Source organism: the organism of the source record quoted next, unplaced genomic scaffold (assembly GCF_019419815.1).
Source record: "Pyrus x bretschneideri cultivar Hongxiangsu unplaced genomic scaffold, Pyrus_bretschneideri_v1 Contig7, whole genome shotgun sequence".
In the NCBI taxonomy this organism is placed as follows: Eukaryota; Viridiplantae; Streptophyta; class Magnoliopsida; order Rosales; family Rosaceae; genus Pyrus; species Pyrus x bretschneideri.
Genome location: NW_025999809.1, coordinates 4034801 through 4061032, shown reverse-complemented (window position 1 = coordinate 4061032; position 26232 = coordinate 4034801). Strand labels below are relative to the sequence as shown.

General features: G+C 38.2%; 3 protein-coding genes and 1 pseudogene across 3 annotated transcripts; 3 read left to right on the top strand and 1 right to left on the bottom strand.

Annotated features, from left to right (window-relative positions):
• Positions 1 to 8949: 8949 nt before the first annotated feature.
• On the bottom strand, positions 8950 to 11660 carry LOC103961391 (probable glucan endo-1,3-beta-glucosidase A6). The gene is made up of 3 exons (XM_009373928.2): positions 11366 to 11660; positions 9978 to 11276; positions 8950 to 9333 (listed from the first exon to the last, which is right to left on the bottom strand). Exons 1-3 carry the CDS (start codon positions 11418 to 11420, stop codon positions 9296 to 9298), a joined length of 1392 nt encoding a protein of 463 aa, XP_009372203.2. The 5' UTR covers positions 11421 to 11660; the 3' UTR covers positions 8950 to 9295.
• A 2290-nt stretch (positions 11661 to 13950) lies between these two features.
• LOC103961390 (pentatricopeptide repeat-containing protein At3g25210, mitochondrial-like) lies at positions 13951 to 15724 on the top strand. Its single transcript, XM_048574249.1, has one exon. The coding sequence runs from the start codon at positions 13951 to 13953 to the stop codon at positions 15139 to 15141; it is 1191 nt and encodes a 396-aa protein (XP_048430206.1). The 3' UTR covers positions 15142 to 15724.
• Positions 15725 to 17704: 1980 nt separating this feature from the next.
• Positions 17705 to 20494, top strand: LOC103961388 (peptidyl-prolyl cis-trans isomerase FKBP15-2). The gene is made up of 6 exons (XM_009373927.3): positions 17705 to 17840; positions 17943 to 17986; positions 18580 to 18642; positions 19302 to 19392; positions 19957 to 20061; positions 20191 to 20494. Exons 1-6 carry the CDS (start codon positions 17774 to 17776, stop codon positions 20268 to 20270), a joined length of 450 nt encoding a protein of 149 aa, XP_009372202.2. The 5' UTR covers positions 17705 to 17773; the 3' UTR covers positions 20271 to 20494.
• Positions 20495 to 21633: 1139 nt separating this feature from the next.
• On the top strand, positions 21634 to 22949 carry LOC108868240 (annotated as a pseudogene).
• The last annotated feature ends 3283 nt before the right edge of the window (positions 22950 to 26232 follow it).

Genomic DNA, 26232 nt, shown 5'->3' with positions numbered 1-26232 from the left:
GCAGCCATATTCTTCCATTCCCACTTCAATCATTCACCCTAGTTGGCAGCCACATGCTTTCCCATTTCAATATCATTCTTCCAAAATCATTGCAGCCACATTCTCCCTTCATTGTCGTGGCTTTCCCACTCCATTCCAGCTTTCCACCAACTTAGCTGCACCCTACATGCATTAAGTAGTCATTCTTTTCATATTGCAGCCACTATCATGCATATATTCCCCCCTTAAGCTGTCACACGTTCCCATTCATCACCCAAAAACCATCTCTTTGCCATGCATCTCCACATTCCAGCTTTCCCCCTTCATTATTGCAGCCACCAACCAACCTAGTTGTCATTCCACATGCATTCCCTCCTTAATCATTCAGCCACATTCTCTCACATTCTCTCCCATTCTCTCCCTATAAAACCATGCAATCCCATCACACATCCACACCATTCCACACCTCCATTCACCACAGAAATTCTTCCATAATCTCCAACAGGACAAGCTTTGCCGTGCATCCCCTTCCATTTTCCAGCACCCCCCATCCCTCCAAAACACTATCCTACCATCACACATCCATTCCTCCATACAAATACCACTCCAAAACCTATCCTTAGACCTTGTGCCACAACAAAGAGGAGGAGAAGAGGGCCTAAACGTTCATACAATTCAAGTTTGAGTTGTTGGAATTTTTAGGTGTTTTCTCTCCTTGATTTCAATGGTTAAATTTACTTATCTTTGTCTTGTACGTATGAGGAACTAAACCCCCCATTAGCTAGGGGGTGATTCGAAACCATGTTTATGCTTGCAATATGAATTGATTACCTTTGGTTGGAATTTCATGAGTTGTGGATTCAATTTGTTTAACTGTTTGATTGATAACTTATTTATGTATGTTTATTGAGAGTGCACGCTTAATTTTCATGCATGAATATGACGCTAAAATATAAGTGAGTTTCACCTAATAGTTATGAACTTATATTCACAAGTAGTGGAGGTTGCTTATAAACAATCGCGTTAAATGAATTCTTGGCACTAGTTTCATGCTCATCATAGTAACGAATGCCTCGTCAACACTTATAGTTTTCATGATGCTTAATGATCTTTGATTGTATCTTTATTGTGCTTTTCACGTAAAGGACTTTTGGAGAATGTTGTGAATTGCGTTGCGCTAATCCATTCAATTCATTAACTTAAGGAGAACTTGACGGTTAATTTAAGCGGACCTAATTAACCCGGGGTGTTGAGTTTCATAATTCATCGAAAGACCAACCGAAAATCATCTTGTATGCAAGTGTAACATGTGTGGAGAAGAACCTTCTAGCTAGCATTCATCCATATTTTCATCACATTCATATTTACATTCTGCCCTTAATTGCAATCTGTGCATTTTAGTTTAATTTCGTCAAAACCTCAATCCCCCCCCCCCCCATATTTTGTTTAGTCTTAGTTATTACAATCTATCTTATTTTGTGTTTTTAAGTATTTGGAGTCTTGTGGACTTATTTTGAGTTTTTGTTAAGTAAGTTAAGTGTTTTAAAGGTTAGTTTTATTTATTTGAGTCAGTTTAAAGTGTTTAGCACCCCTAGTTAATCCCCGGTTAGAACGATCCCTACTTACATCATTACTACAATTGTCACAAATAGGGTTTAATTTGTGTGTCACGTTCGTATCGCATCAGGGTACATCTTTAATACCAATTCAATGGTTGCGTGTAGGCGCAATGCTGCATTTTTACCAATAGATCAACAGCGAAGGAGATGTCCTATCTAATACAATGAGCTAAGTACAATGAAGCACAAAGTTGAACTTAGATATGGAATTTCGGATTCCATAACCTCTTCAAAGTTCTCATTTGCATATAACATATGAACGACCATATGTATACTCAAAGGCAACACATTCAGGGTGTAGTTCGACTGGTAGACCAAGTTATCATCAAAACAACGCTTGAACTTTAGGTCAAGGTATAAACGAGTTTTCCTAAGACCCTTCTAGAGTCTTAGTGAGATTTGTGTCAACGACACAAGCTCTAACTTTAGTAATTCGGAATAAGACTTCATAGTTTAACACGCAAAGGCATTCATTCATATCCCTGACTGATTAAATAATTACTTAAACGGGTATACCACATCTGTCGGAGTATAAGTGAACGCCTCAAACAAGTTAAGAAGGTGTTCCGTGGTTTTGGAACTATTTGAACCAGTCCATGTAATTCTTTGGGAACTTACATGTAAATCTCCGTATTTATATCCCCATGGAGAAACACTAACCACATTTCATAATGTTGTTATCAATCATAGGACGTTTAAGAGAAACCTTGATCCGTAAGGCGTGCATCATATCGCACTATTTCATTCATCTCGTAACGCTTCCTTTCCCACTTGTAACACAACGAGATTACCTTGGGCAATGTAGGAACAACAGGTCCAATACACACTTTGGTAAGGAATTTGACCTAGATTGTTATTTTGGTTGTCCAATTAGTTTTACATTGTCACTTAATCAACGGAACACGGTTCGATATCGTCGCTTTTCATTTATGTCGGTACCTACCATATAAGTGAAAACATCATCGATGATAATCTCATTTCAATTCCATTAAGCTCATCTAAACTAGTATATTGGACCAAGAACTTCAAGTCTCGGGAGTATTCCGGATTAATCTCATGAGATGGAAATGATTTGAGATAGCGATCAAGTATGGATTCATTGTTATGCCTATCTTCCTCTTCTAGGGAAGTGAATCCTAGCAATCAAGTGTTATGTCATGCTCCAAGACAAGACATATAAATTGGTTATCCGCCGGTGTACCAAACCGTCCAGCAGAGGCGTCTAAACCGTCCAACAGGGGCAGCACACCCTCCAGGGATGTTGACTCAACATCCATTAAGTACGTCTATCCTTGCAAGTATGTTTGCAGCTGGTACATGATCTCATCACTTTAGCTAGATCAGAGGAATGCGTCTGGAGCAACATTCTGAAAACTAGAATTCATTTCACTTGATTAACACACTTGTGCGGTATAGGGATCAAGATGAGACATAGTGGGCAACGTCCACGCAAATTCACACCGTTCTCCAGGAACGTTGACATTCTTATCTCCCCTTAATGGCGGGAACACTGTCTCATTAAAGTGACAACCCATAAATTAGCAGTAAAGAGATCATGTGCAAGGGCTCTAAAAGAGCTAGTGTGAAGGAGAATCATAATCGACAAAGATTCACATCCTTCTTTGAGAACCCATGTTGGTACGTTGCGACAACGCAACTTGGCACATGGAATGCTCACCCAAATGCGTAAATACAAAAAACATTAGGTTCGTACCCAGTAACTAACTATAACATCATATAGGTTAGGTGGCAATTGGCCTCAAGGCGGACCAACATAACTACGTACAAGATTGCATAGCCTTAGGAAGAAACGGAAAACTTGATACATTTACCAAAATCCGGGCGATCATTTAAATTGCGCTTTATGATTGCTAAGTGAGGCTATTTGGGGTGAACATAGGATTTCGAAGTTCAATTATAAACCCAAAAGACATGCAATACTTAATTGAAAACTGTCGATATAAATTCTCTAGCATTATCCAGTCTCCCAGACTTTATGAGATAAGTAAGGTGGTGAACCCTTAATCGGCTAGGAGGCTTAGTAGCAATGTGTGTGGACAAACATGTGACCAGTTTGTTGATTCATCAACCAAAATCATAAGTATTTATATGGTCCGCATTTTGGTTGGATTAGTCCATATAAGTTCCCTTGAATCCACTGTGAAAAAGGGGTGATTTCGTATCTTTGCGAGGAATGATATAGAAAATCAATTTCCCTAATGAGCAAGCTTGGCAAAGTGTGTTTGTAGGCATAATATCCTTACTTTGGGTAAGGAGATGCGTCATAGCATCATTGTTTGACATAAGTGTCCCAAAAGGTCGTGCCAAAGTAAGTAAACTGCTCAATCACCTAGCTCTAGGCCGGCCACATATGATGTATTACCAGTTGGGAGACAACCCATTAGCCCCAAATCAAATCTTCGGGCTCATTTTTGGAGGTGGTGCAAAGATATTTCATTCTATTTTCTTTAGTGGTTTCATTTATGATCATTGTCATCTCGAATATCCTTAAAAACTCAATGATATGGAGAATTTAAGGTCCCTTAAATGGTAATTCAGTGTCATTCATACAACAAGGAGCATGCCAATGCTCTTAATCAGGTTTGATAGACCTGAAGTTGCTGTTAGAGATGTGATTTAGGTGTAAAGTTAGTTTGCGTAATATCGCAATCATCCAGACAATTAACTTTCCCACATTCCTACCTAATCACGTGTTTAATTGAATTGGGTCACATGTATTAAGAAACATGATTCAATTAACTAATATTCGAGGACAATATCAATAAGATTATCCATAAGTAAAACATACACCAAACTTGAATCCAAGAACATGGAAAAATGTTCACAAAGTAAATGGTTTACTAAGGGGATTCAGCCAACAAGGCTATCCATGTCAAAATTCTGCTCTTCCACCGGTGTTCAATGGAGCAAAATTAGTCTCACATATTGACTACTAGAATGGTACTCCTCAATGACATTGGTAGGGGCACGAACAGGTGCATAACCAATGATCTATTCCATCAAGACAGAAGTAGATTCTGCAGGGTTAAGGTTTAGGAATACTATCCCATATTCTTGAAGTTTTAGGTCTTAGTTGCCAAGAATCATGCTTCGGGCATGATCCCACACCTTGGCAGGCCCTGATTCTACCATAGATTTATGGTAGTAATCAAATCCAAGAATTTAGTAAACTTACGCTTTCTACACTGCTACTTCAGGGGCAAGTTCGAAATATGGAAGGACGAGAAAAGTATTCCCCAATCAAAATTCGATCGGATTTATAAACTTAAGAATTGTACTCATTCATAGACGTAATCATGGTGTGCTTCAGGTAATGTCTTTCATGATTAGACAGTATGTAGGAGCGAGCCAAAAAGCCATGGAATCCTCGTTCGGGAGGGACTTCCATTTGTAATGCTTCGGGCATAAGTCTTCCAATAAAGATCATGGCAAAGGCTTATTCAGCTCTTTCATGCCATTGTTGGCTTCAATGGTTTCTTAGCTACTTGATAGTTAAGTGGAGCTTAACGTCTTTTACCCCACATAAAGTGGTTTCTATAAGAAACATTCAAATCAAGAAAATCAAACTTGTGACGGTTCGACAATCCACTGAATTAAAGGGAACAAGATTGTGATTGGTGTTATGGGAATGAATCGTCCATAAGCATCAAAGTTAGAACATTCGAGTTCTAAGACATGGTTTTCATGAAATATGTTGGGTTTTTATGGGTGTATTTGTTTTTTGAAAACTTCGAGTTTCAAAGGCACTAAATTTGAAATTACAAGTTCAATTAGTTTATGAACATTTAGTTCATAAAAAAGAGATTCCTGCAAGAACACAAAATGCAATATGCTGATTTAAGTGTAGTGGATTTGAGTTTCTTCAGGAACTCAAGTGTGAGTGCTTCAGGACTACGAAAGTGAGTCAACGTCTCAAAGAAGAGAAATAAATTATTGAATCGTTAATATCCAAAAATGAGCTTCAAGCCAATAATTTTAGGTTAATTATCAGATTAATAGACTGCTAATCACTTTTAATTAATTTAATAGATCGGGACGAAACACCTTAAAATAATAAAAAGCTTTAGGCCATATTTTTAGGCTAGATGGTTGCAGGCCATACAAAAAGAAACACCTTAAAATTAGCTAAGGCCGTGAAATCGTGCACCAAAAATATTTTTATTTTTATTTTTATGGGTGCAGGCCGAAAAAAAACAAGCCGAAAAATGGCTTTGGGCCGAGAAACAAGGGCAGCCCAGCATTGAAATTACTGGCTGCTGCTTTAGGCAAGGCCATGCAGTATTAGGCTGCGGGCTGGGCTTGTGTAAGGCTACTGTAGACAACCCAACAATATGCAAAAATAAGCATGCAGGCTTGCTGCAGTCACGGGCCAAGAGGAACAGCCCAGCAGCAGAGGAGAAAAAAAACCAGGCTGGATTGGTTGGGCCGAGTTCACGGGGGAAGCCCAGCACAAGCTGGCTTGGTCTGGCGCGATCTGGATCGTGAGAAAGCCGAGCGAAAAAAGTATTGGCTATGTGTGCTTAGAAGGGCAGTAGGCCCATGCAGGTCAAAGGCCTAAGGCCTGGTTCACATGCGCAGCAAAGTTGCTACTGTTTCAAGGTGGCGTCAAGTCGGCGCAGCTAGTTCTCTTTTTCTTCTTCTTTCTTTTTTTCAGATTTTAGTATTAGGGTTTTCAAAACCCAAAAATAATTATGCTTCTATTTTATTTCGTTTCTTTGACTCACAAATTCCACGTAGCAAAAACTTCGTAATGCAATATATATCGGAAAGTAAATATAAATGTATGGGGTTCATGCATCATGGGAAATATTTTCATTCTTCATGGTCATTTCAAATATCTCACTTTATTTTAAGCGTACCTAATTGGTAGAAAATGATAAAAGCCTTTGATTTTGTTGAAGATCTTTTTCGGAAAGCCAAAATTGCATCTCCAATGTGTTGTATCATGTTCAACACAGAAAAATTAAATTGAATCAATAGCATGTAGATTAATTCAATAAAATAATAAATTAATCATAAAAATAATGATTAAAATGTAATACTCCCCCAATTAAATATTGAACTCTATTTAGCGCAGCGTCAAGGGCGTACTGAAAACGTGTTGTAAGCATAATTTACTGAACAATTATGAAAGTCATAGAGATAGGGGTGCATAATTTACTGAACAATTATGAAAGTCATAGAGATAGGGGTGCGGCAATAGTAAAGAGAAGAAATAGATGTGTAATTGTGGGTGTGTTATATTCCACCTTATTGTGCCTTTATTTATAGTAGTAAGGAAGGTTAATTCCTTAACCTTTTAAAATTACAACTCTTAATAGGTAATCAACTCCTAATAGGAATATAAAAGATATTTCTAGATTCACTAAGATTTACACAATTACATTCCTAATCTAATAAGACTGCAACATGGGTGTATTATTTGTATACAAAAACGTTATTGAAAATCGAAAGAAAATTATTTTACTTCTAGTAATAATTTTATTTTGCGAGTTTGTTTTTAACGTGAATATGTTAGCCGTTGATTCAAAATTTTTTTTCTAATACGGTTTAGATTTGTGAATCACCATCCAATTTGTTCCTATTAGATGCAAAATCCTGAGTACAATGTTAATCTCAAATATTGTCAGGATCATGTATCTTTGACTTCAATGATAAGACGGAATCTCGCTTGTTGCGATTGAACTCCATGAACTTTGTTTATGGAAGCTGAAGTCTGCAAAACTCTTTTTGTATGCTTAAAGGCCCAGCAAGACAAGGAAAAAGGATGTAGCCCGGAAGGCATTCACAAGAAGAAAAGGGATGTGTTATCCACATACTTCATTTTACTTCTTACACATCTTTTGTTAATTTATGTTCGATGATCTTCTTCAATTCATCCGATCCGACAATCAAAAATTAGAAGGGTGTGAGAAGTAAAAAGAATGTACGGATATCACACTTCAAAGAAAAACGACTTTTCATCCCCTAGATTATTTACCTTCTTTTATTTTTTTAAAGGTTTATGCTAATCAAAATGTATTGAGCGATGACCATGTGGTAGACACAATCTTATGTCATCTCTGAAAGAGTTCCAATGTCATAATCCAAATAGCACTCAAAGGAACGTTGAATTGAAGAAGTGGCAATTAACATCATGCAGCAGCAGAAATGCACTTTGGGTGAGCATTCATGATGTGTTGTGAAGAAACATAAAAGTGAGAGAGACGTATCTACACTACGTACGCCACCACAACAGTGTTCAGAATTGATAAGCACTGTCATGTGTTTCAACTTTCTTACATGAAGTTGCTTCGCAAATTTAGGACACCCCATAATAGCATACTCGGTTGCACCAATAGAAGATGGTACGGCTATCGGTTGCACCAGTAGAAGGTGGTACGCCTCCGTGCTGTAAAAAAAGGTTTAAAACCACTAGCCCTAGACTAAATTCTAGTAAAATTAGAGATTGATCAAAATTGAACCAAAAATCGGGATGGTATTCGATTGCAACAGAGAAAAAGTGTTGTCTCTAGAGCTCAATCATCTCGTGTCGACGTCACCAATCACGTGTGAGATCACATTAGGAACAATAGTGTTATGGACACAAAGAGATGTTTGTTGAAAAATTTAATATTATTTTTATTATATGAAATTAATTAATTAAATGAAAATTAAAAATGATGCCTTTCAGTAAAAATGTGTCTATCCTAATAAAAAGTTGTAACTTTTGACTTTTCAAGAATGATCACATGCTTTCAAAAAAGGTATCTCAAATTCTATAAATAAGGAAGCCTCCCTATAAACATAAGATAACTTTTCATTTTTTAACACAATCATACATAGAATGCACTTAATATTAGAGAGTCTCATTAAATCCATATGAGACAATATTCAATACAATCGGGTTCATTGGAGCCTTGTGATTTGGAGTACTACTATTACAAAAACGTGATCGTTGTATCTTTGGAGATAAGCGCCGGTCAACCATGAGTACCATGCAGAGGAGTAAACTTATCTTAAAAACAAAGTGTCCAACACTCTGTATTTTCAGGTTTTCTTAATTCATTATGTCAAGTTCATTATGCATTACTTTGATATATAATTACACGTATTCTTTGTTAATTTTTCATATAATTTAATATAGCAAATAGACCCTAATTTTTCCAACAATATTTGACTTATAGAGCGAGAAAATATTCTCTCTTTTTACAAAGGGGTCTCGCTCTCGCATCCAGAAAAGGTAACGGAGCAGATCACAGCATGACAAGCACTAGAGCTGCACTCAGAGAGGCCCAAGCAAAAAGTGTGAAAAAACATAAAGTAGGAAAGGGACATCTCCATATAGCCGTTGCCGTTAAAAAAATTGCAATAAATTACGAATCATAAGGGAACGTACAAGGACAAAGAACGACAATGATCACAGAGGAACGAAACAATAGCCGTTGGATAGAAGCCTGCAGAAACTACAACTTCACTACATGGAATTGCATCAAAATGTGGATCAGTTGGGATGTTCTAAACTTCTAGTTACCGAAAAGAGACCGTCGATAAATTTATCTAAATCACGAATAGAACAAATGTTAAGAATGGAAGGGGAGCCTAAAATAACTGCTCCGAGAAGAACAGCACAGTTTATTCACCCTGATACGGAGGAAAAGAGACAGGTGTGCGCGGCTGTTGCATACCTTCCTCGCTCATAGTTTGGCACCAGGGAACTTGCAGGATCCATAACCTGAAAAGAGAGAGAGATGAAGAACCCATAAGGAGACGCAGAGTGTAATTGCACCACAAAGAACTTGTAATGATAATTGGTGTTCATATTTCATATCCCCCTATCAAGCTATCCTATCAAAGCTAATGATGCCACCATACTATAACAATCACCGAACAAAAGAGTAGCTTTTTTAGTCTCCATTTTGTTGGCGGAGAGGTCCTGAGTTTGAATCTCATGAATTAGCGTTGACATAGAAAAAAGATTAGTAGAGCAATTATCGAACAATTCTTATACAACTATAAAACAAAGGTTTTTCTACAATGCGGGATAAATACCGCCAAATGTGAGTGACCGGTCGATCAGTACAATGCACCCGGTGAACCAAACATTCACATCCCTAAACTATCTCGTATTGGTGAATTTCCGCTACAAAACAATATAATACCGTATTGCCATCCAATGTTGGAGAATTCCTGTCAAGTTAGCTATAGCAATGTGCTTTTCCAATAAACTTAATTTCGAGTACCCCATCATAATTTAGATCAGATTAGACTATGTTGGAATTAAACGATAACAATTATGATAATAATTAACAATTGGATCACTAGAACAACTAATTAATGAAGCAAAAAAAGAAAAGAGAAAAGAGAAAATTGACTTACTTGGATCCTTGATGGTTTGAGTAGCGAGCCCGCCGAAGTAACAGCTCCCACCAGCCTTCCTAAACTGAGCCCAATACGCGCTAAACGCATAGCTCGCGTGCCAAAACAACGAATCCGGTTTAAAGCACTTCCCTCCGGGTTGAATCGGGTCACAGGTTTTATTCCCCTGCGAGCAGGCGTACGAAAGAGCCGACGCCACCGCGCTCCTATTCGCCCCCTTCGCCACGATGCACCAAATCGGCCCCTCATATGGCTTGTTATTCTTCGCCGCCGGCAACGGCGGATACTCCGACAAGGGCGTCTTCCCGCTCAAGTCAATCGGGTACACATGCGACCCGTTCGGGTATAGCAACCCGAAATTCCGCTCCGTGCTGGGACCCGGTTTGGTGTTCTCGTTGAATAGAGCGAAGATGAAGCTCGGGAGCACTACACCCGGTCGGGCCGGCGTCCCGACCGGCGGTTTGGCGTTGAATTTTTTTACAACGTTTCGGTTGTAAGTGGCGGCGTTGCGGATGTTAGCGCCAATCTGATCGTAGTCGCCACTGCTGGGCCAGCCCGTTTCGGCGATCCAAATCCGAGTATCTGGGTACCCGAGTCTTTTCATCGCGAAAATCAAAGCGTCCACCATTTGATCGAAGAGGTTGTGGTAAGTTAAGCCGGAAACCGGGTCAGTGACTGTAATGTTCTTGGATTCGAACAGAGCGTAGGCCAAATCGATGTTGGTCGGGTCGGAGGACCAGGGGAAATACGTGTAGACATCGACGAAGAAGAAAGACTTGGTTTTGTTGATAAATTTCAACATGGGTTTGAGGACCAAACCCGAAACATCGGACCGAAACGTGCCGTTCGACGGCGGAAACGACGATTCGAGGACGTCCATGGCCAATGGGGTTCCGACTTTCACTTTTGTGATTCGGTGGGTCTTCAGAGCGGCTTTGATTTTCCGCATTGCCGGCACGAGATTATACCAGACTTGTTTATCGGGTTGGCTGAGGATTTCGTTTCCAACGAGGAGGTACCGAATCAGAGTCTCCGGGTAAAAGGGGACGAGATTGGTGCGGACCCAATGGTCGGCGAGCGTCTGATTGGAGGAGATGTTGTTGATGAGCTCGTTGGGGACCATGATGGAGACCTGGAGGTCGGTGTTACGGAGGGCGGTGAGGATTTTGGGGTTGGCGTCGTAGAGCTTGACTCGCTTGGCCTTGAGAGACTGGATGAGCTTCACGGACTGCGACGGTGGTGGGAGGTTGTTGCCCAGCTGGCCGTAGTTCACACCCACCTTGGGGGCGAGCTCCGCACCTGAAAAAAAATCAAAAGGGGTGAGAGAAAAATACCAAATGAAAAAAAACCCATGTCGCCATTTTTGAGATTTTGGGGAAGAAACTTACTGGAAATGGAAACTGAAAGGCAGAGGATGAGCAGGGGGAGAAAACCCAGCTCCATTTTTTGTGGATTTTGAGCTGCCAGAGTGACTAAAAGATGAGCTTTTGCTAATTGTGTGAGTTTTGGAGCAGAAATAAGTGATCTGGAGCTCAAAGATTGGATCTTTGAGGAAAAAAATAAGAGAGAAAATGAAGGAACTAGGGCACAGAGCTGCTGGCTATTGGACCCCTTTGTATAAAAGGAAGGAGTGCGATGTAGTAGGTGTTTGAGGAGTGAACGAAGATTAGGAATAACTTTATAGAAAAGATAAAGAAAAGAAGAAAGGGGTGAGAGAGAGAGAGAGAGAGAGTGAGAGTAAAGGTTACAGTAGCTGTGTTACTGTTTTTGGGGTTTATTATTAAGTTAATGAGACTTACTATTTTGCTTGGTTTCCATGAAGGTGAGGAAAGGTGGAATAAAATGGCGACTCATATGGCAAAAAGGTCTAATTGGATACGGACGAAAAGTACAGTTAGCCGTTTGAGTGTTGGCAGCTTCAAAAATTTCCAGCTCAGAGGGCTTCTCCTGCCACTTACAGAATATAGCTTACATATGAAGAAAATATTGGGTAGGGCTATGAGCTTTAACATGTCTCCCTTATCAAAACGTGCTAGTATTCCCTCACTTCCTATTCTCTTCCTCTTTCGTTCTCTCTTCTCACTTTTTTTTCTTTTTTTTTTTTGTCTTTTTTCTCTTTATAAAAAATGAATACAAATAGTTGATATGGCTTAATCGTAATTGTATAATTAAAAAAGAAAGAAAAAATGATAGAATTTAGAAGAGAAGAGAACTATACTCCTATCAAAACACTATAATCACTCAATTGAAAAAGAAGACGTCTTGGACTTGCAGAGAGATCTTGAGGACGAGATAGGTTTAGGCTGTTCTATGCACTATTGCTCCTTGTTCACCAACTAATGAGAAATTCTAAGGTTGTGACAGTGATAGCAGTATGTTCAGGGATCTAAACCTTATATAGTGACAAGTTAATGTTATCCACATATATTTTTCTACCTTCCACGCTTCTTGTTAATTTTGCTCATTGATCTTCTTTATTGATTCCACCCAACGACCGAAAATTGAAAAAGTTGTGCGAAAGGTTAATAGGTGTGTATAAATCACCTCCCTAATGCTTAATGCTTCTAGAATCTTACCTACTTACGGATTCAACAAACCCTAGCGAACCTATAACTAAAATATTATAGTCCATAGTATTACTTTCTTTACAAGAATCCCTTATTCCCTTGGTAATTAAAACCGATCATCACTATTACTTGAGACACAAAAAAATAGCTTACCAAATAGAAATCCAACTCTAATCTTTCTCAGATATAACCATCTAAATCAATTAGGGTTTAGCTTTTACGGTTTAATTCGAACATTCTCCCATTAAAAAGTTAAATCTTAAATTAATCAAGTTCGAGTTTAAGATCAAGCAAAAATGTAAAAGTTTATTGCATGCTTCAAAGACAAAGATTTATAACTGTACAAGATAGCTATAACCTAGATTTTATAAGACAACATAATCAAAACGTTGTTCTATCCGTTTATGTAAATTATTTACTATTTGTCTTTTCCCTATTACCCAAAAAAATCAATGCCCGAGTCCACTTTGGGTCACCAATGTCCAATTAATACTTCTTTTTATATCTTTACGATAAAAAGACCAGGGAATTTGGTAAGAAAACGGGAACGCACCGTCGGAACAAGTTGCCCATACGGCCACACCAATGTATTAAAAATTGGGCATTGGATTTTCAATCGAAGAGGAATTCTAAAGGAGCTCTCTTAAAGTGAAATTTTTTATAAATTTTTTGTCATCTCACAGTTTAACGTTAATTTTTGTGTCAATATTATAAAAGATTATGTCAAAAACATGAAGTGACAGAGAATTTATGAAGAATCATAATTTTGAGAAAATCTCTTTAACATATCTCTTTAATTGAAGCCATTATAACAGTCAAATGTATAACTTCATGTTCTTGATATTACAATTTAATGATATTTTTATTATTGTACTTTTCTGTGTAAGTGGAAGTAAATTTTAACAAAGTATCGAGTATCAACGCTGTAAATGAAAGTAAAGAAACAAACAATTTCAAAATGAGAACATAAGAGATTAATACGGTTCAACGTAAAACACATCCACGACCGAATTACGGCGAGAAATTTCACTAAACAAACGAGTATTACAAAAAAGTGTTTAACTCTCACAATCCAAATTCTACTAATTACAAAACCCCAAACTAAACTAGTAGAGAACGCAAAACAAAGAAAGGAGATTCTCTCCCATTATTCTCTAACCCTAAAAAACGCAAATTAACTCTCACAGATTTGTACTCAAATAACCCACACCTGACCGGCCCGGTTCTACTCGAAGTCATTAATTTGACCCTAGTGGACATTCGACCCAGCCCAATACTCCTCCAATTACATTAGCCCAGACCAAAAGCACTCTTTCTAGTTTCTAACCCAGTAGCTCGTCCCTGTTTCCCACATTACTGAATAGTGAATGCTCCCCATTATTACACTCTTCCTCCCTCGCTCTGTCATGATGCCGGTGACCTTACACCGCCTTCTCACCGGCGTCACCGCCACTATCAGAAACCCTAATGTTCGCCTTCTTCCACGCCCACCTCTCCCCTATCGCCACGTACATCCCCACCCCTCATTTCCGTCCTCACATCCGTCACTCTATCTCAACCACCGCCTCCTGTCCTCCGCACCCGCCGAAAACCCTATCCCTCCAAACCCGCTCCGAACCCGAACCCCACTTGAAAAGCACTTCGAGACGTGGGTCCAGAAGCTCAAACCCGGGTTCGGGCCACTCGAAGTGAACGAGGCCCTGAAAGCCCAATCGGACGCGGATCTCGCCCTCGACATTTTCCGGTGGACCGCCCAGCAGCGGAACTACAAGCACAACCACGCCACCTACCTCACCATGATCAGAATCTTGCTCGACGGCAGACGCTACCGCCACGCCGAAACCCTAGTCGAAGAGGTAATCGCCGGAGCCTGTGAAATTAGCGTGCCCCTTTACAATTCCATGATTCGATTTTGCTGCGGAAGAAAGCTGCTTTTCAATCGTGCTTTTGATATTTATAAGAAAATGTTGAATTCCGAAAATTGTAAACCGAATCTTGAAACTTATGCATTGCTGCTGAACTCGTTGCTTAGGAGGTTTAATAATATGCATGTTTGCTATGTGTACTTGCGCGCCGTGCGGTCTTTGTCGAAGCAGATGAAGGCGTGCGGTGTGATTCCAGATACTTTTGTGTTGAATATGATCATAAAGGCGTATTCGAAGTGTTTGCAGGTTGATGATGCAATGCAGGTTTTTCGCGAAATGGGGTTGTACGGGTGTGAGCCGAATTCATATACTTATGGCTACATAGCTAAGGGGTTGTGTGAGAAGGGGAGGGTTGCTCAGGGTTTAGGGTTTTACAAGGAAATGAGAGGAAAAGGGTTGGTGCCTAGCAGTAGTACGTATGTGATTGTGATTTGCAGTCTTGCTATGGGACCGAAGTATGATGATGCGACTGAGGTTGTGCTTGATATGTTGAGTAATGCTATGTCTCCTGATTTGTTAACTTACAAAACGTTGTTGGAAGGGTTGTGCCGGGATGGAAAGGGTGTCGAGGCATTTGATTTACTAGAGGATTTCCGGAGGAAGGATAGTATGATGAATGAAAGGACTTACAAGACTTTGTTAAATGCTTTGCATTTTGTAAATGGAGAGTAGTCCAATTCTTGTGCTCTGAGTTCAGCTCAAGACTTCTGTGCCTTTTCCTTGGTTGGATTCGTATATGAGATAGGGAATCTCATATGGTCGATGCTGAGAGGATGTAGTAATGCGACCATGCCACTATCAGCCTGAAGATGTCTAGCATGTATGTTCTGCTACACATTTAGGCGGTTCTTTTTCATTACTTCTGAGGATGAGTTGGGATTGCTGAGAACGTTTAAGTTCTGCCTTTCAAGGATACGTTAGAGTCGAAGTGTAATTTGGAGGATAGCAGAGTTTACATGTATGCTGGAGCTGCATGGTAAACATGTCAACTTCCAAGGAGTCGGAACTAAGTGAACTCTTTCTCAGGGACTCGGGGGAAGTGATCTTGCAGACCGATGCTACCACGATTTGCGGGTTATATTGCATGGCTTGAACATATTGTTGTCCAGATTTGTATCCCAGGAGAAGAAGCTTGTAAGTTGATTTCCGTTTTCTTATCTGACTGGATGAGTTTTCAAAACAATGATATAGTGGATGTTAAACATGCAAACTGATTTTCAGCGATTTATTAATAAAATACATAACATTCGTTCCAGGCTTTTACTTGATCTTTATTGAGACTTGGCCACGGCAATCCCTACCTTGGGCGGATTCTTGGGTGTAGCTTTTACTTGATCTTTATTGACGCTTGGCATTGTCTTGTAATTTAATTTCAAACTTTCAATGGTTGAAACTTTAGAAATGAGTTCCACACTGTTTGGTTTATCTTTTGTATAGATGATGATTTGTTAAACTGAGTTTTAAATAATTTTGATGTTATTTGGTTCAAAATTGAGATTTATTTACAAGATTGAACTTGATAAAGTTGGGCAAACTCGCATGAACCCAAACGCATACCAAACCCGAATGAGGAATGTAGGTTTAAAGTTGCGTTGACGATCTAACTCGTCAAACCCGTCCAAGATGCACCTCTAGACTCATATAAAGGGTGAGTTCAATACCTAATAATTATGAAATGAGACGTAAAATATGACTTCAGAAAATCAAAACATCTACCATCTTGGAAATAATGATTTGTCCATGAATATTACCATATGTCGATTGTGACATCCCATATCGTCCAGGAAAGTGATCTTTATATGTATATTTCTCATCTCTACTTAGCACGAGACTTTTTGGGAGTTTACTGGCTTCGGGTTCTATAGGAACTCTGAAGTTAAGCGAGTAGGCGCGAGAGCACTCCCATGATGGGTGACCCACTGGGAAGTTCTCGTGTGAGTTCCTAGAAACAAAACTGTGAGGGCGTAGTCGGGGCCCAAAGCGGACAATATCGTGCTACGGTGGTGAAGCGGGCCCGGGAAGTGCCCCCCTCGGGTCGGGATGTGACAATTTGGTATCAGAGCCTAACTCTGGCTGTGGTGTGCTGACGAAGACGTCAGGCCCATAAGGGAGGTAGATTGTGACATCCCACATCGTCCAGGGGAGTGATCCTTATATGTATATTTCTCATCTCTACCTAACACGAGGTTTTTTGGGAGCTCACTGGCTTCGGGTTTCATGGGAACTCCAAAGTTAAGCGAGTAGTGCGCAAGTAGCGCGCGAGAGCACTGCCATAATAGGTGATCCACTGGGAAGTTCTCTTGTGAGTTCCCAGAAACAAAACTGTGAGGGCGTAGTCTGGGCCCAAAACAAACAATATCGTATTACGATGATGGAGCGAGCCCGGGAAGTGGCCCCCCCCAGGCGGGGATGTGACAACGATATTCTAGTATCACATAATAATAGCTATTTTTATGATAACTAAATTTATACAAGTCATGATTTCTCTTGGAGAGATCAAATCAACTATAATTAGCCTTTATTTTATTTTATTTTTGATAAAACAAGAAGAAAAAACATAGACAACCTAACATAAACCGTCGGAACAAATATATCTCATTTTACAAACTCCAAGCACATCATCCCTAAGAGCAGACACAATCCAAGCAGGAGGATCATGGAAAACAAGGCTCTACTTCGTCATTTGATTAGCAACATAATTTCGCTTCCTGAAAACATGGTTCACCTGATATCTGACCAAACTATCCATCATTGTCTTACAACTAGTCACAATTATATAAAAGGGATGAAAGTTATTAGATAAATTTTGCTTGAGCAAAGTAACAGCAGATAGAGAGTACATCTTAATAATGAGAGTAATTATAATTAGCCTTTAAAAATGGAAAATGATTTTCAATTTTTCACACAAATTTTTTCATGTTGTTTTTTCACAGAGAAAATATATGAGGAAGTTTTAACAAAAAGTATGCGGTACTGTTCATTTTAAGAAAAAAGTACATTTTTACACTAAAAAATCAAATCTAGTACTATTTATTTTACCCTTTATTTTGTCATTATCTTTAAAACTCAAAGTTTTCAAACTTTTTCCATTAGTTTTCCTGTATATAATCATTGGTGTGGTAAATCCGTAAATGAATGAGTAAAAAAGGAAAAAATATTTACAAAGTGGACCATTGACTGCCACATAAGCCAAAAATATGTCGACGTATTCACAACCAATAGAATCCACATTTGAGACCCATTTATAGCCCCGAGGGCCGAGACCCACTCCTCGGACAGACTCGGACTGAGCGAGATCGCGAAAATGAGCACCGCTGCTGCAATGAGACCCGTTGCCATTCTCTTCTTCTTGCTGTCTCTCTCCAGCTCCGGTAGGTCTTAAATCACTCACGGAATCCTACGAATTCCTGATTCCATATGGGCTCAAAACTTTCAATTTCATTTGCTAACTTGTTTTTGCTTTCGAACTCTAGTTTTTGCGGCCAAGGAGGTCAAAGAGTTGCAGATTGGCGTCAAGGTAAATTGCCCTTTTCGTTTTTTGTTTCATTTATCTGTTTTCCGAGTCCAATTTGTAATCGGAAACGATGTTTTTATGTCGAAATTGTGGATGATTTGCGGGAGCTGATTGATTTGTGGTGATTTGTGTGTGGGGCAACTGCTTGGTTGAGTTTAAAGTTTCTTACTTGATGAGTCGTTGAATTATGATCTTTTCTTTACAAAGCGGTATTCTAATCTACTCCAATCTGCGGAGGTTTGCGCGTCCTCGCCAACTGGCCTAACTCACATATGCAAGTTACGATCTTTTTTAATAGCATGCTATGTTTAAGACCTTTGGGTTATTTTTTGCCCCGGTTACTTTCGTTGATCAGCTTGGTTTGGATTTGGGTCATTTTCTTTGAAGGGTTGATTGTTCCTATCATTATTCTATGGAGTGCTTTGATTTGCCTGACTCTTGGGTTTGATTTTTTAAGATTTTATTGTTATTTCTTTGTTTTTCTCTGCTCGTGTATTGAACCTTGGACGAAGAGGGGTTTGCTAGACTTGGTTGGAAGTTGGAGCTCATCCTTCCTTCACCTTTATTGATACTTGGAACTTGATTTTATTTTGCAGTATAAGCCGGAATCTTGTGAAGTTAAGGCTCGTAAAGGTGATACAGTCAGGGTACACTATCGGGTAAGTTGAATCTATGGAACAGCTGACGGTGATATGTATGATGGTATATGCATATAAATACTTTCTTGTAATCAGAATCAGATTAGCATTTTGTTATTAAATGTGATTACCAAACATAGCATACTTTTTGTTTTTCTTAAGAAAGGTCAAGCTTTGCAATCATATTCTTTGCTTTAGAAACCTGACAAATCTTGTTATTTCATCATTTATTGGATCTATTCTTATGTAAATTATGCTGCCTATGTATCCGTTGAAGTGAAACCTAATAGCATCTGGTTGAGACTGATGTTAACGTACGTTGTGGGTATTAGTTTGGTATTTTCCACCAGTCTATTCTATCAGCCAGATCCCCCCTACCCCTGCCCGTATTCGGTGTGAATATGGGGTAAACCAACTGATGTTTGCAAATCCTCTGCAAGATCTCTTGAGAATGTTCAGGTTCTGACAGACTTTGTGTCACATAATACGCTTTGACATTCAACTCTCAGTTTCAGTTCATCAGAAGCTTTTTCTTAATTGCTTGTACTCTTTTTCATTCAATATATGAATTCTACCCGCATTCAAGTGGTTGTCTTACCATAAGTCAGATTTTTTAGCCAATTTCTCATCCTATGATGAAGACCGAAAAGACTAATAGTTTTTGTCTTTAACCTTTGCAGGGGAAACTCACTGATGGAACTGTATTTGATTCTAGTTTTGAAAGGGGCGATCCAATCTCTTTTGAGCTTGGGAGTGGTCAAGTTATAAAAGGTTCATGGTGCACTATTTAGTTCGTGTCCATATTCTAATGTAGTTTTCTTACTCTTGTAAAAGTACCTTATGCTGGAATACATAGCAGGTTGTAGGCAAACCCATAGCTTGACAATTGTTCATATAGGAAGCATTTGTTTATTCTATATATCTAAGCCTATGCATAAGTAACCAATTTCAGATAATTACATTCATTAGTTGTTTCTACTGGCTATAATAGTTTAATGAACACTTCAGCTTGTCAATATTCTAACCTGCTTCGTCTACTAATGACGGGCTTACTATGACTGTTTTCTAAAACTTTACTGAATGTACTTTTGGATTAAAGTATGTTCAACTCGTGGTCTTAATAACTTGGGTTCCTTTCAATTTTAAATTGGTGATGGGTATGCTGCATGTAATGGCATTGTAGCCTTTTACTAGAACCATACATGTAGCTTAACTGCACTCTGAATATTTTGGTTAAGATCTCCAGAGGTGGACATATGTATTGTTATTGAAAACTTGGTATAATATTACCTTCAGAATTCAATTTCAGCATATGAAAGGATTTCTTCTTTGCAGGATGGGACCAAGGATTGTTGGGAACGTGCGTAGGTGAGAAGCGGAAGTTGAAAATACCTGCAAAACTTGGTTATGGGGAGCAAGGTTCCCCACCAACCATCCCAGGTAATGAATTTATTCCAATCCGCATGTGTCCATACCTCTTTTAATGTGAAACATGTGTAAAAGCAGTAAGATCCGCTATTTCGGAAATTAAAATCTCAAACGAGTGAGGTTGTTTTTTGAACGTTGCAGGTGGTGCAACACTGATATTCGACACCGAGCTGGTGGAAGTTCTGGGGAGAAATTCAAAAGCTGAAGATGAAGAGCTGTAGGTGGGGAGTGGTTCCTTTCTTAGTTTTCTTGAAGGAGTTCCTTGTATCCACAACCCAGTGGAGCCAAAACGTTATTTTGCTTTTTGTCTTTACTTTATAATCAGGGTATTGTGTCTGTGACTTCACTATTGACCAAAAAAAAAGTGGCTTCACTTGTCAAGGCATGATACGTTGTAAGATTGTTAATGTTCATGAAAGCTTAAGAGATTTTTTTTGATATTTCACTACCATATTGTTAGGAAGATGATTTGTACACTCTTTTTAGCTTCTCACAAGCCCATCTTTAGTTTTGGACGTCACATTGAGTAAATCAAACATAAACAACGGTCAGAATTAAACATGAGTGCGAGAGGTTAAAAACGGTGTGTATTTTCCTATTGTTTGGTTTCATGTTGTAACCTGTTAATTATACCCTACCAATTAAGAGAGAACAGAGGGAATAAATAATGGGTTGCACATGGGTTACACGGTAGAACCTTTCCTAGGCATGCTTTTGGCAAAGCCTGTCTCTTCAACCCAACTGCCTGTAGAGGTTTAAATGACTCGAAACAAACCGATTGCTGAAGTTCAGTCCAGATGGTATTATTAGTGCTTAAGTTTAACTGAAGATTGATGTTGCCATTTAGTACTACGGTCTAGTGGAATTCCTCTTCATTTGTAAGTAAGTGAGATGTCTTAGGTTCGATTTTCGCTAAAAACAAATTTGAACCACATTATTACTAGCTCATTATGAGACTAAGCACATCCCCCTCCCTTTTAGTATAAATAATATTGTTTGTTAAAATTAAAAATTAAAAAAAACTCAGGATTGATATTAACACTGAAAGGATTACAATCCCAAAAGAAATTCAATATTTTGAAATAATTGCATGATCTAAAAATGATCATTCGTTTTGAAGGGATTATTCATTTTGAGCTTATATGATCCAAATTTTTTTTTAGAATAACTATATATTTTATACTAATGGTAGGAGAGAGTTTGGCTAAGCTGCACGAAATGATCCAAAAATTAGCTAAGTCTAACTCGAACTGTTGGAGCTGCCTTTGCCTTTGCCTATCCAGTCAGGATGTTTGGTCGAATTTAGTATCCTTGTTATTCGATGGGGATTTTTCCTATCTTTGATCGGATCAAGACACCTTATCTAATCGGGATTGGGATCATGAAATCAGAATTCTAACCAAGCCAAACTACTCAATTGCTTGGAAGCCAAGTTAAGGCCTAGGGTTTATTTTTTGTCAAATGACCATTATAATTTCTTACATAAAAGCGCAAAAGAAGAAGCCAAAAACTCTAGTTCGTAGGTTTTTCTTTTCTCTTTTACTCCCTCGTATAGTACATTGATTTTCAATTGGAAAACTAGGAATGTTCAAGAAGAAGAGAAAGCCAGACGACATCAACAACCAAGGCCGTTGGCAGACACCCCCTTTTGATATCATGGAGAATGTTGTACAGCGCCTGAACATAAGTGATCGGATTCGCTTATTCATCGTCTGCAAGTCTTGGAGTTCGATTGCTATGCAAACAGACATCCGTAGTGGTCCGCAATTCCCGTGGTTAGCACTCACTCAACAGAGTTCAGAATACTTAGACTTGTCCATCCCATCTGAGGGTAAGGTTATCAAATTAGCGTTGCAAAAGAGAAATCGAGGGTGGTACAATAGTTCCTCCAAAGGTTGGTTAATTATGGTCAAGGAAAAAGTACTAAACTCTAAAGTATTTCTACTAAACCCTATTTCAGGAGCCAGACACAAGCTTCCATCCTTGATCGCAATTCCATCTTTCCTAGGCTTTTGTCAAAGAGGATAAAACGCCACGAGGTGGAGAAGCTGACTATTTTCTTCAGAAAATTGCATTATCTAGTTCAGATATCTCAGAATGCACAGTGGCAGCAATGTTCTCTTCGATGGAATTGGGATTGTGCAGGCCAGGAGAAAAAAGATGGACCATACTGAATTATAAAATTGACCAGCCCTTAGATATATTGTTTTCGTCGAGTGGCAAGCTATACCCCTTGGTTAAAAATCATAAGATTGAGAATGAGAATGGCAGTCTTATAGCTCGCACCATAAGACTTCGAGATGGTTACGAGGTGGAATTGAAGTTGGTTTATGACAAAGAAGAAGAATGGCAACGTTTTAACGCGGATCCTCGCTATCAACGTTTTAGTATTGGTGTTTACTTCAACAACAGACACGAGTCATATTTGATAGAGTCAACAACCCACAACGAAGTCCTGTTGATCCATCAGATGAAGGATTCTATCATATTTGGTCAGTATGATGCAAATAAATTTGTGAGAACTATTCGTATGTTTTAGAATCAACAACCAACGATGAAGTCTTGTTGATACATCAGTTCAAGGATGTTTTCACGACGTTTATATGAAAGATCATGGAAATGATGATTATGCGAGGACTAATGATTTTTGTAGTTTACAAGATTGACCCAGAGAATGACGCTCCAGCCTTAGGGTACAAAGTTTAGGGCACCAGATAGTGTTCATAGGAAAGAAAGGTTCTTCCTTGATCTTTCTGGCGAGTGATTTCAAAGGCTTGAAAGGCACCTGTATTTACTTTGAAGCAAATGGAATCCTCCATTTTGATTCTTCTCAACAACCTCTTGGATTACTGATTGTGTTAAATGAGAGTGGCAACATCAACACAGTGTGGACTAATTAAGTTGGTTCAGTCCAAGTTTATGGTAGCTTAACTAGAGATGATGAGATGGTGAGTTATTTGCTAATTGAGAATTCATTCCTTTTGTTTTAGTACATCAATTACTATTCATAAATCAGTTCCCTTTCTTTTTCTTTGTGAATGCTTCAAAGAGCATTTCCATCCATTTTGGTGGATTTGGATCTAGGACTATACTTATGACAGTTATTATTTACTTAAATAGTAAATTGTCATGACTGTTAATATTCACTTTCCGTTCATTGTACAAAGTAACTAACATGACTGTTACTATTTATAATGATTTATTTTAATGTATAATTCAATTATTTAGTAATTATTAAACATATGAGATTGTTTTAGAATACAATTGGAGGTTGAAAGAAAATTATGAAGCTTGAATTGTCCCTTGATTTATGCTTATGGCGCATTTACGTCAGGGAGTAGGACAAGAGTAATGGGAATTACACTCCTCTCCGGTTATTCAAGTGTTTACCAACACTTGAGGGAATGAAATGTATTTGGGACCCATCTATTACGGGGAACCGGTCTCTCAAACAATAGGTGGGATTTGAATTCCGGGAGAAAGCCTCCATCTTGAATCCCTTTTTCCTACCCAAAATACCCTTATCTCGCCTCCCTTCCACCTCTTTCTCTACTTCTCTGTGTCTCTGTGGGCAGTGACCAATATCAAAGGAGAAGAAAAATCAGAAGGGAGGAAGAAGAAGAAGAAGATGGAGAAAAGAGATGGAGAAGCTGAAAAGAATTGGGGAATGGGGTGTGGTGCGGTCTTCACGAGAAAGAAAAAACAATTGGCAAATGGGGAAGAAGAACCAGAAGAGAACAAGAAGAAGAATCAGAAGAGAACAAGAAGAATCAAAAGGGAGCAAGAAGAAGAAGGGAGGCTGAAAAGAGTTGAGGGATGGCTGAAAAGAATTGAGCGACGGGGTGCAGTTTGGGCTTCAGGAGGAAGAGAAATAATTGAGGGATGGGGAAGCAGAGCAAGGAGGGCTCTCAGTTGGCTTTTTTAATATTAACTACACAAATATCTTCTTGACATTTCAAAAAAAAAAAAAAATTGATAAACCGTACAAACTCATATTACAGATATTTCACAAAGTTTTATTAAAAAAAATATATATATATATATATAAAATATAAAAACTATACACTTGGAATATGGGCAATTTAGTAATTACATTAGTTTTCACTCCGATTCATGTATTTAAGTAAACAGCTTATATAAATAAATATGATTCCTACTCCGATTCCAAGAAATTTTAGTAAACTGTTTCAACAAGAATCTGATTCTGATTCCACCCCATTTCAATTCCCCATCAATTCAATTCCTTCTCAATTTAATTCCCCTCATTTTGATTACGGATTAGTAAACGAGTTTGGTGGATTTGGATCTAGGACTATACTTATGACAGTTATTACTTAAATAGTAAACTGTCATGACTGTTAATATTCACTTTTCGTTCATTGTGTAAAGTAACTAACATGACTGTTACTATTTATAATGATTTATTTAATGTATAATTCAATTATTTGGTAATTATTAAACATATGAGATTGTTTTAGAATACGATTGGAGGTTGAAAGAAAATTACGGAGCTTGAATTGTCCTTTGATTTATGCTTAGTTCAATTATATTGTTCCTTTTTTAATGGTTTCTTGAATTATGTTGTTTTTATTAACGCCTTCTTCTTGAAGTATGGTGCTAGGCTTTTTTATAAGCTTTGTTGAATTATGTTTAATAAAAACGCTTTGTTCAATTATGTTTCTTTTCATAAATTAATGGAATAATTAAAATTAAATTTTATTCTCAAATTAAAGGGCAAGCCTTGTGGTACATCTTTAAAAGATTTATTCTCCTTGTCACTTCCCTTCGATGCTGCCTCCAAAATGCTTGTGTGTTAAAAAATGCGTTGTTATCAACCTTCAAGGACACGATTCCAGATCACTTTTATCAATTTCAAGTTGCACTGCATCCTCAACTTGACTTTTATAAAATGCATCTCTCTCCTTGTCAACCTCATCTCTTTAGCCTTTATCTCTCCATATTTCTCTCTCCTTGTAGAACAATTTGTTCCAAGAATTTTGCACTTGAACTAGGGGGATTGTCACCCCTATTCCTTCTTGCTCTAGCTGCTTTTTCCCAATTGGCCTTGGTTGCAATTCCTTCTTCGATGAATCATGTAGCAGCGTCCTGTTTGAAATAACATTGGAAGCATTCTTAATAATTCGGTATTTTGGATAATTTTTCACAACTTCCCAACATTCGTAATGGTTGAACCTCTGGTGGATTTTGCATCAAGTAAAACAAATAAAGTGGAAAAAAAAAAAGTTATTCTCTTAAAAAATAAAATTATGTTCTAATAAAAAGAAATAGAAAATTGTTACCTGATTCTCAAGATTTGTGCCACTTTGATAATTTTCCGCCGCTTTCGTATGAGCGTCTCTCTATTTGCCTAATGCAAAACTCAAAACTTTCATCCTACAAGTAAGTGCGCCTTCCTTACGACTATTGCCATATCGACTGACATAATCTTTATGAATTTTCTTCCATATATTAGCACACCTTTGCTCATTGCCCATGATTGGACAATGGGTAATGACTTTCCAACGCCCACCCAAGAAAACATCTTCGGCGGTCGACCGTGCGGTTCCGGCTTCGACTCCACCTTCGATGGAAATGCCATTTTTGTAAGCACAAACAAAATAGGAATGAGAAAATAAAAGATTGTATAGAACATGGTGTGGTAAGAAATTTTTTTTTTTTAGTATTTATAGAAAAAATTTATAAGTAATCGTGGGGATTTAAAAACTTGATTGATTTGCGATTTAAAAATTTTAAATCTTATGACTAAACTGGACAAAGAGATCTAAAAAGAGGGTCGCAGGAGAGGGAGAAAGAGGAGAAAAGAGAAAAAAAAAAGTAAGAGATGATTGAAGAAAAGAGAAAGAAGAGAGGGGATTGAACGAGATAGAGAGGAAGAGGAGTGAGAGAAATAAACGAGAGAACGAAGAGAGTGGATTGGAGGAGAGACGAAAAAGATAAAAAAAAAAAAAAAAAAAAAAGAGGAGAGAGAGAAGAAAAGAGAAAGCCATAGATTTGGAGTGAGAGGGGAGGAGGGAGAGGAAGAAAAAAAATGAGTGAGTTTCAATTTAAAAACTCATTTTTTATGTTTTTAGAGAATAAAATATATTTTTTAGTTAGTTTTGAGTTTATTTTTTTTAAAATAATCTTACCAAATAAGTTTTTAAGGTCTAAAACCTGATAATT

Coding starts and splice junctions, on each gene's coding strand:
- LOC103961388 (XM_009373927.3), top strand. CDS start 17,774: ATGAGCACCGCTGCTGCAATGAGACCCGTTGCCATTCTCTTCTTCTTG. Junction 17,987..18,579: donor AGTTGCAGATTGGCGTCAAG/GTAAATTGCCCT, acceptor TTTATTTTGCAG/TATAAGCCGGAATCTTGTGA. Junction 19,393..19,956: donor GAGTGGTCAAGTTATAAAAG/GTTCATGGTGCA, acceptor TCTTCTTTGCAG/GATGGGACCAAGGATTGTTG.
- LOC103961391 (XM_009373928.2), bottom strand. CDS start 11,420: ATGGAGCTGGGTTTTCTCCCCCTGCTCATCCTCTGCCTTTCAGTTTCC. Junction 11,277..11,365: donor CCTTTCAGTTTCCATTTCCA/GTAAGTTTCTTC, acceptor ATTTTTTTTCAG/GTGCGGAGCTCGCCCCCAAG. Junction 9,334..9,977: donor TCAAACCATCAAGGATCCAA/GTAAGTCAATTT, acceptor CTCTCTTTTCAG/GTTATGGATCCTGCAAGTTC.
- LOC103961390 (XM_048574249.1), top strand. CDS start 13,951: ATGATGCCGGTGACCTTACACCGCCTTCTCACCGGCGTCACCGCCACT.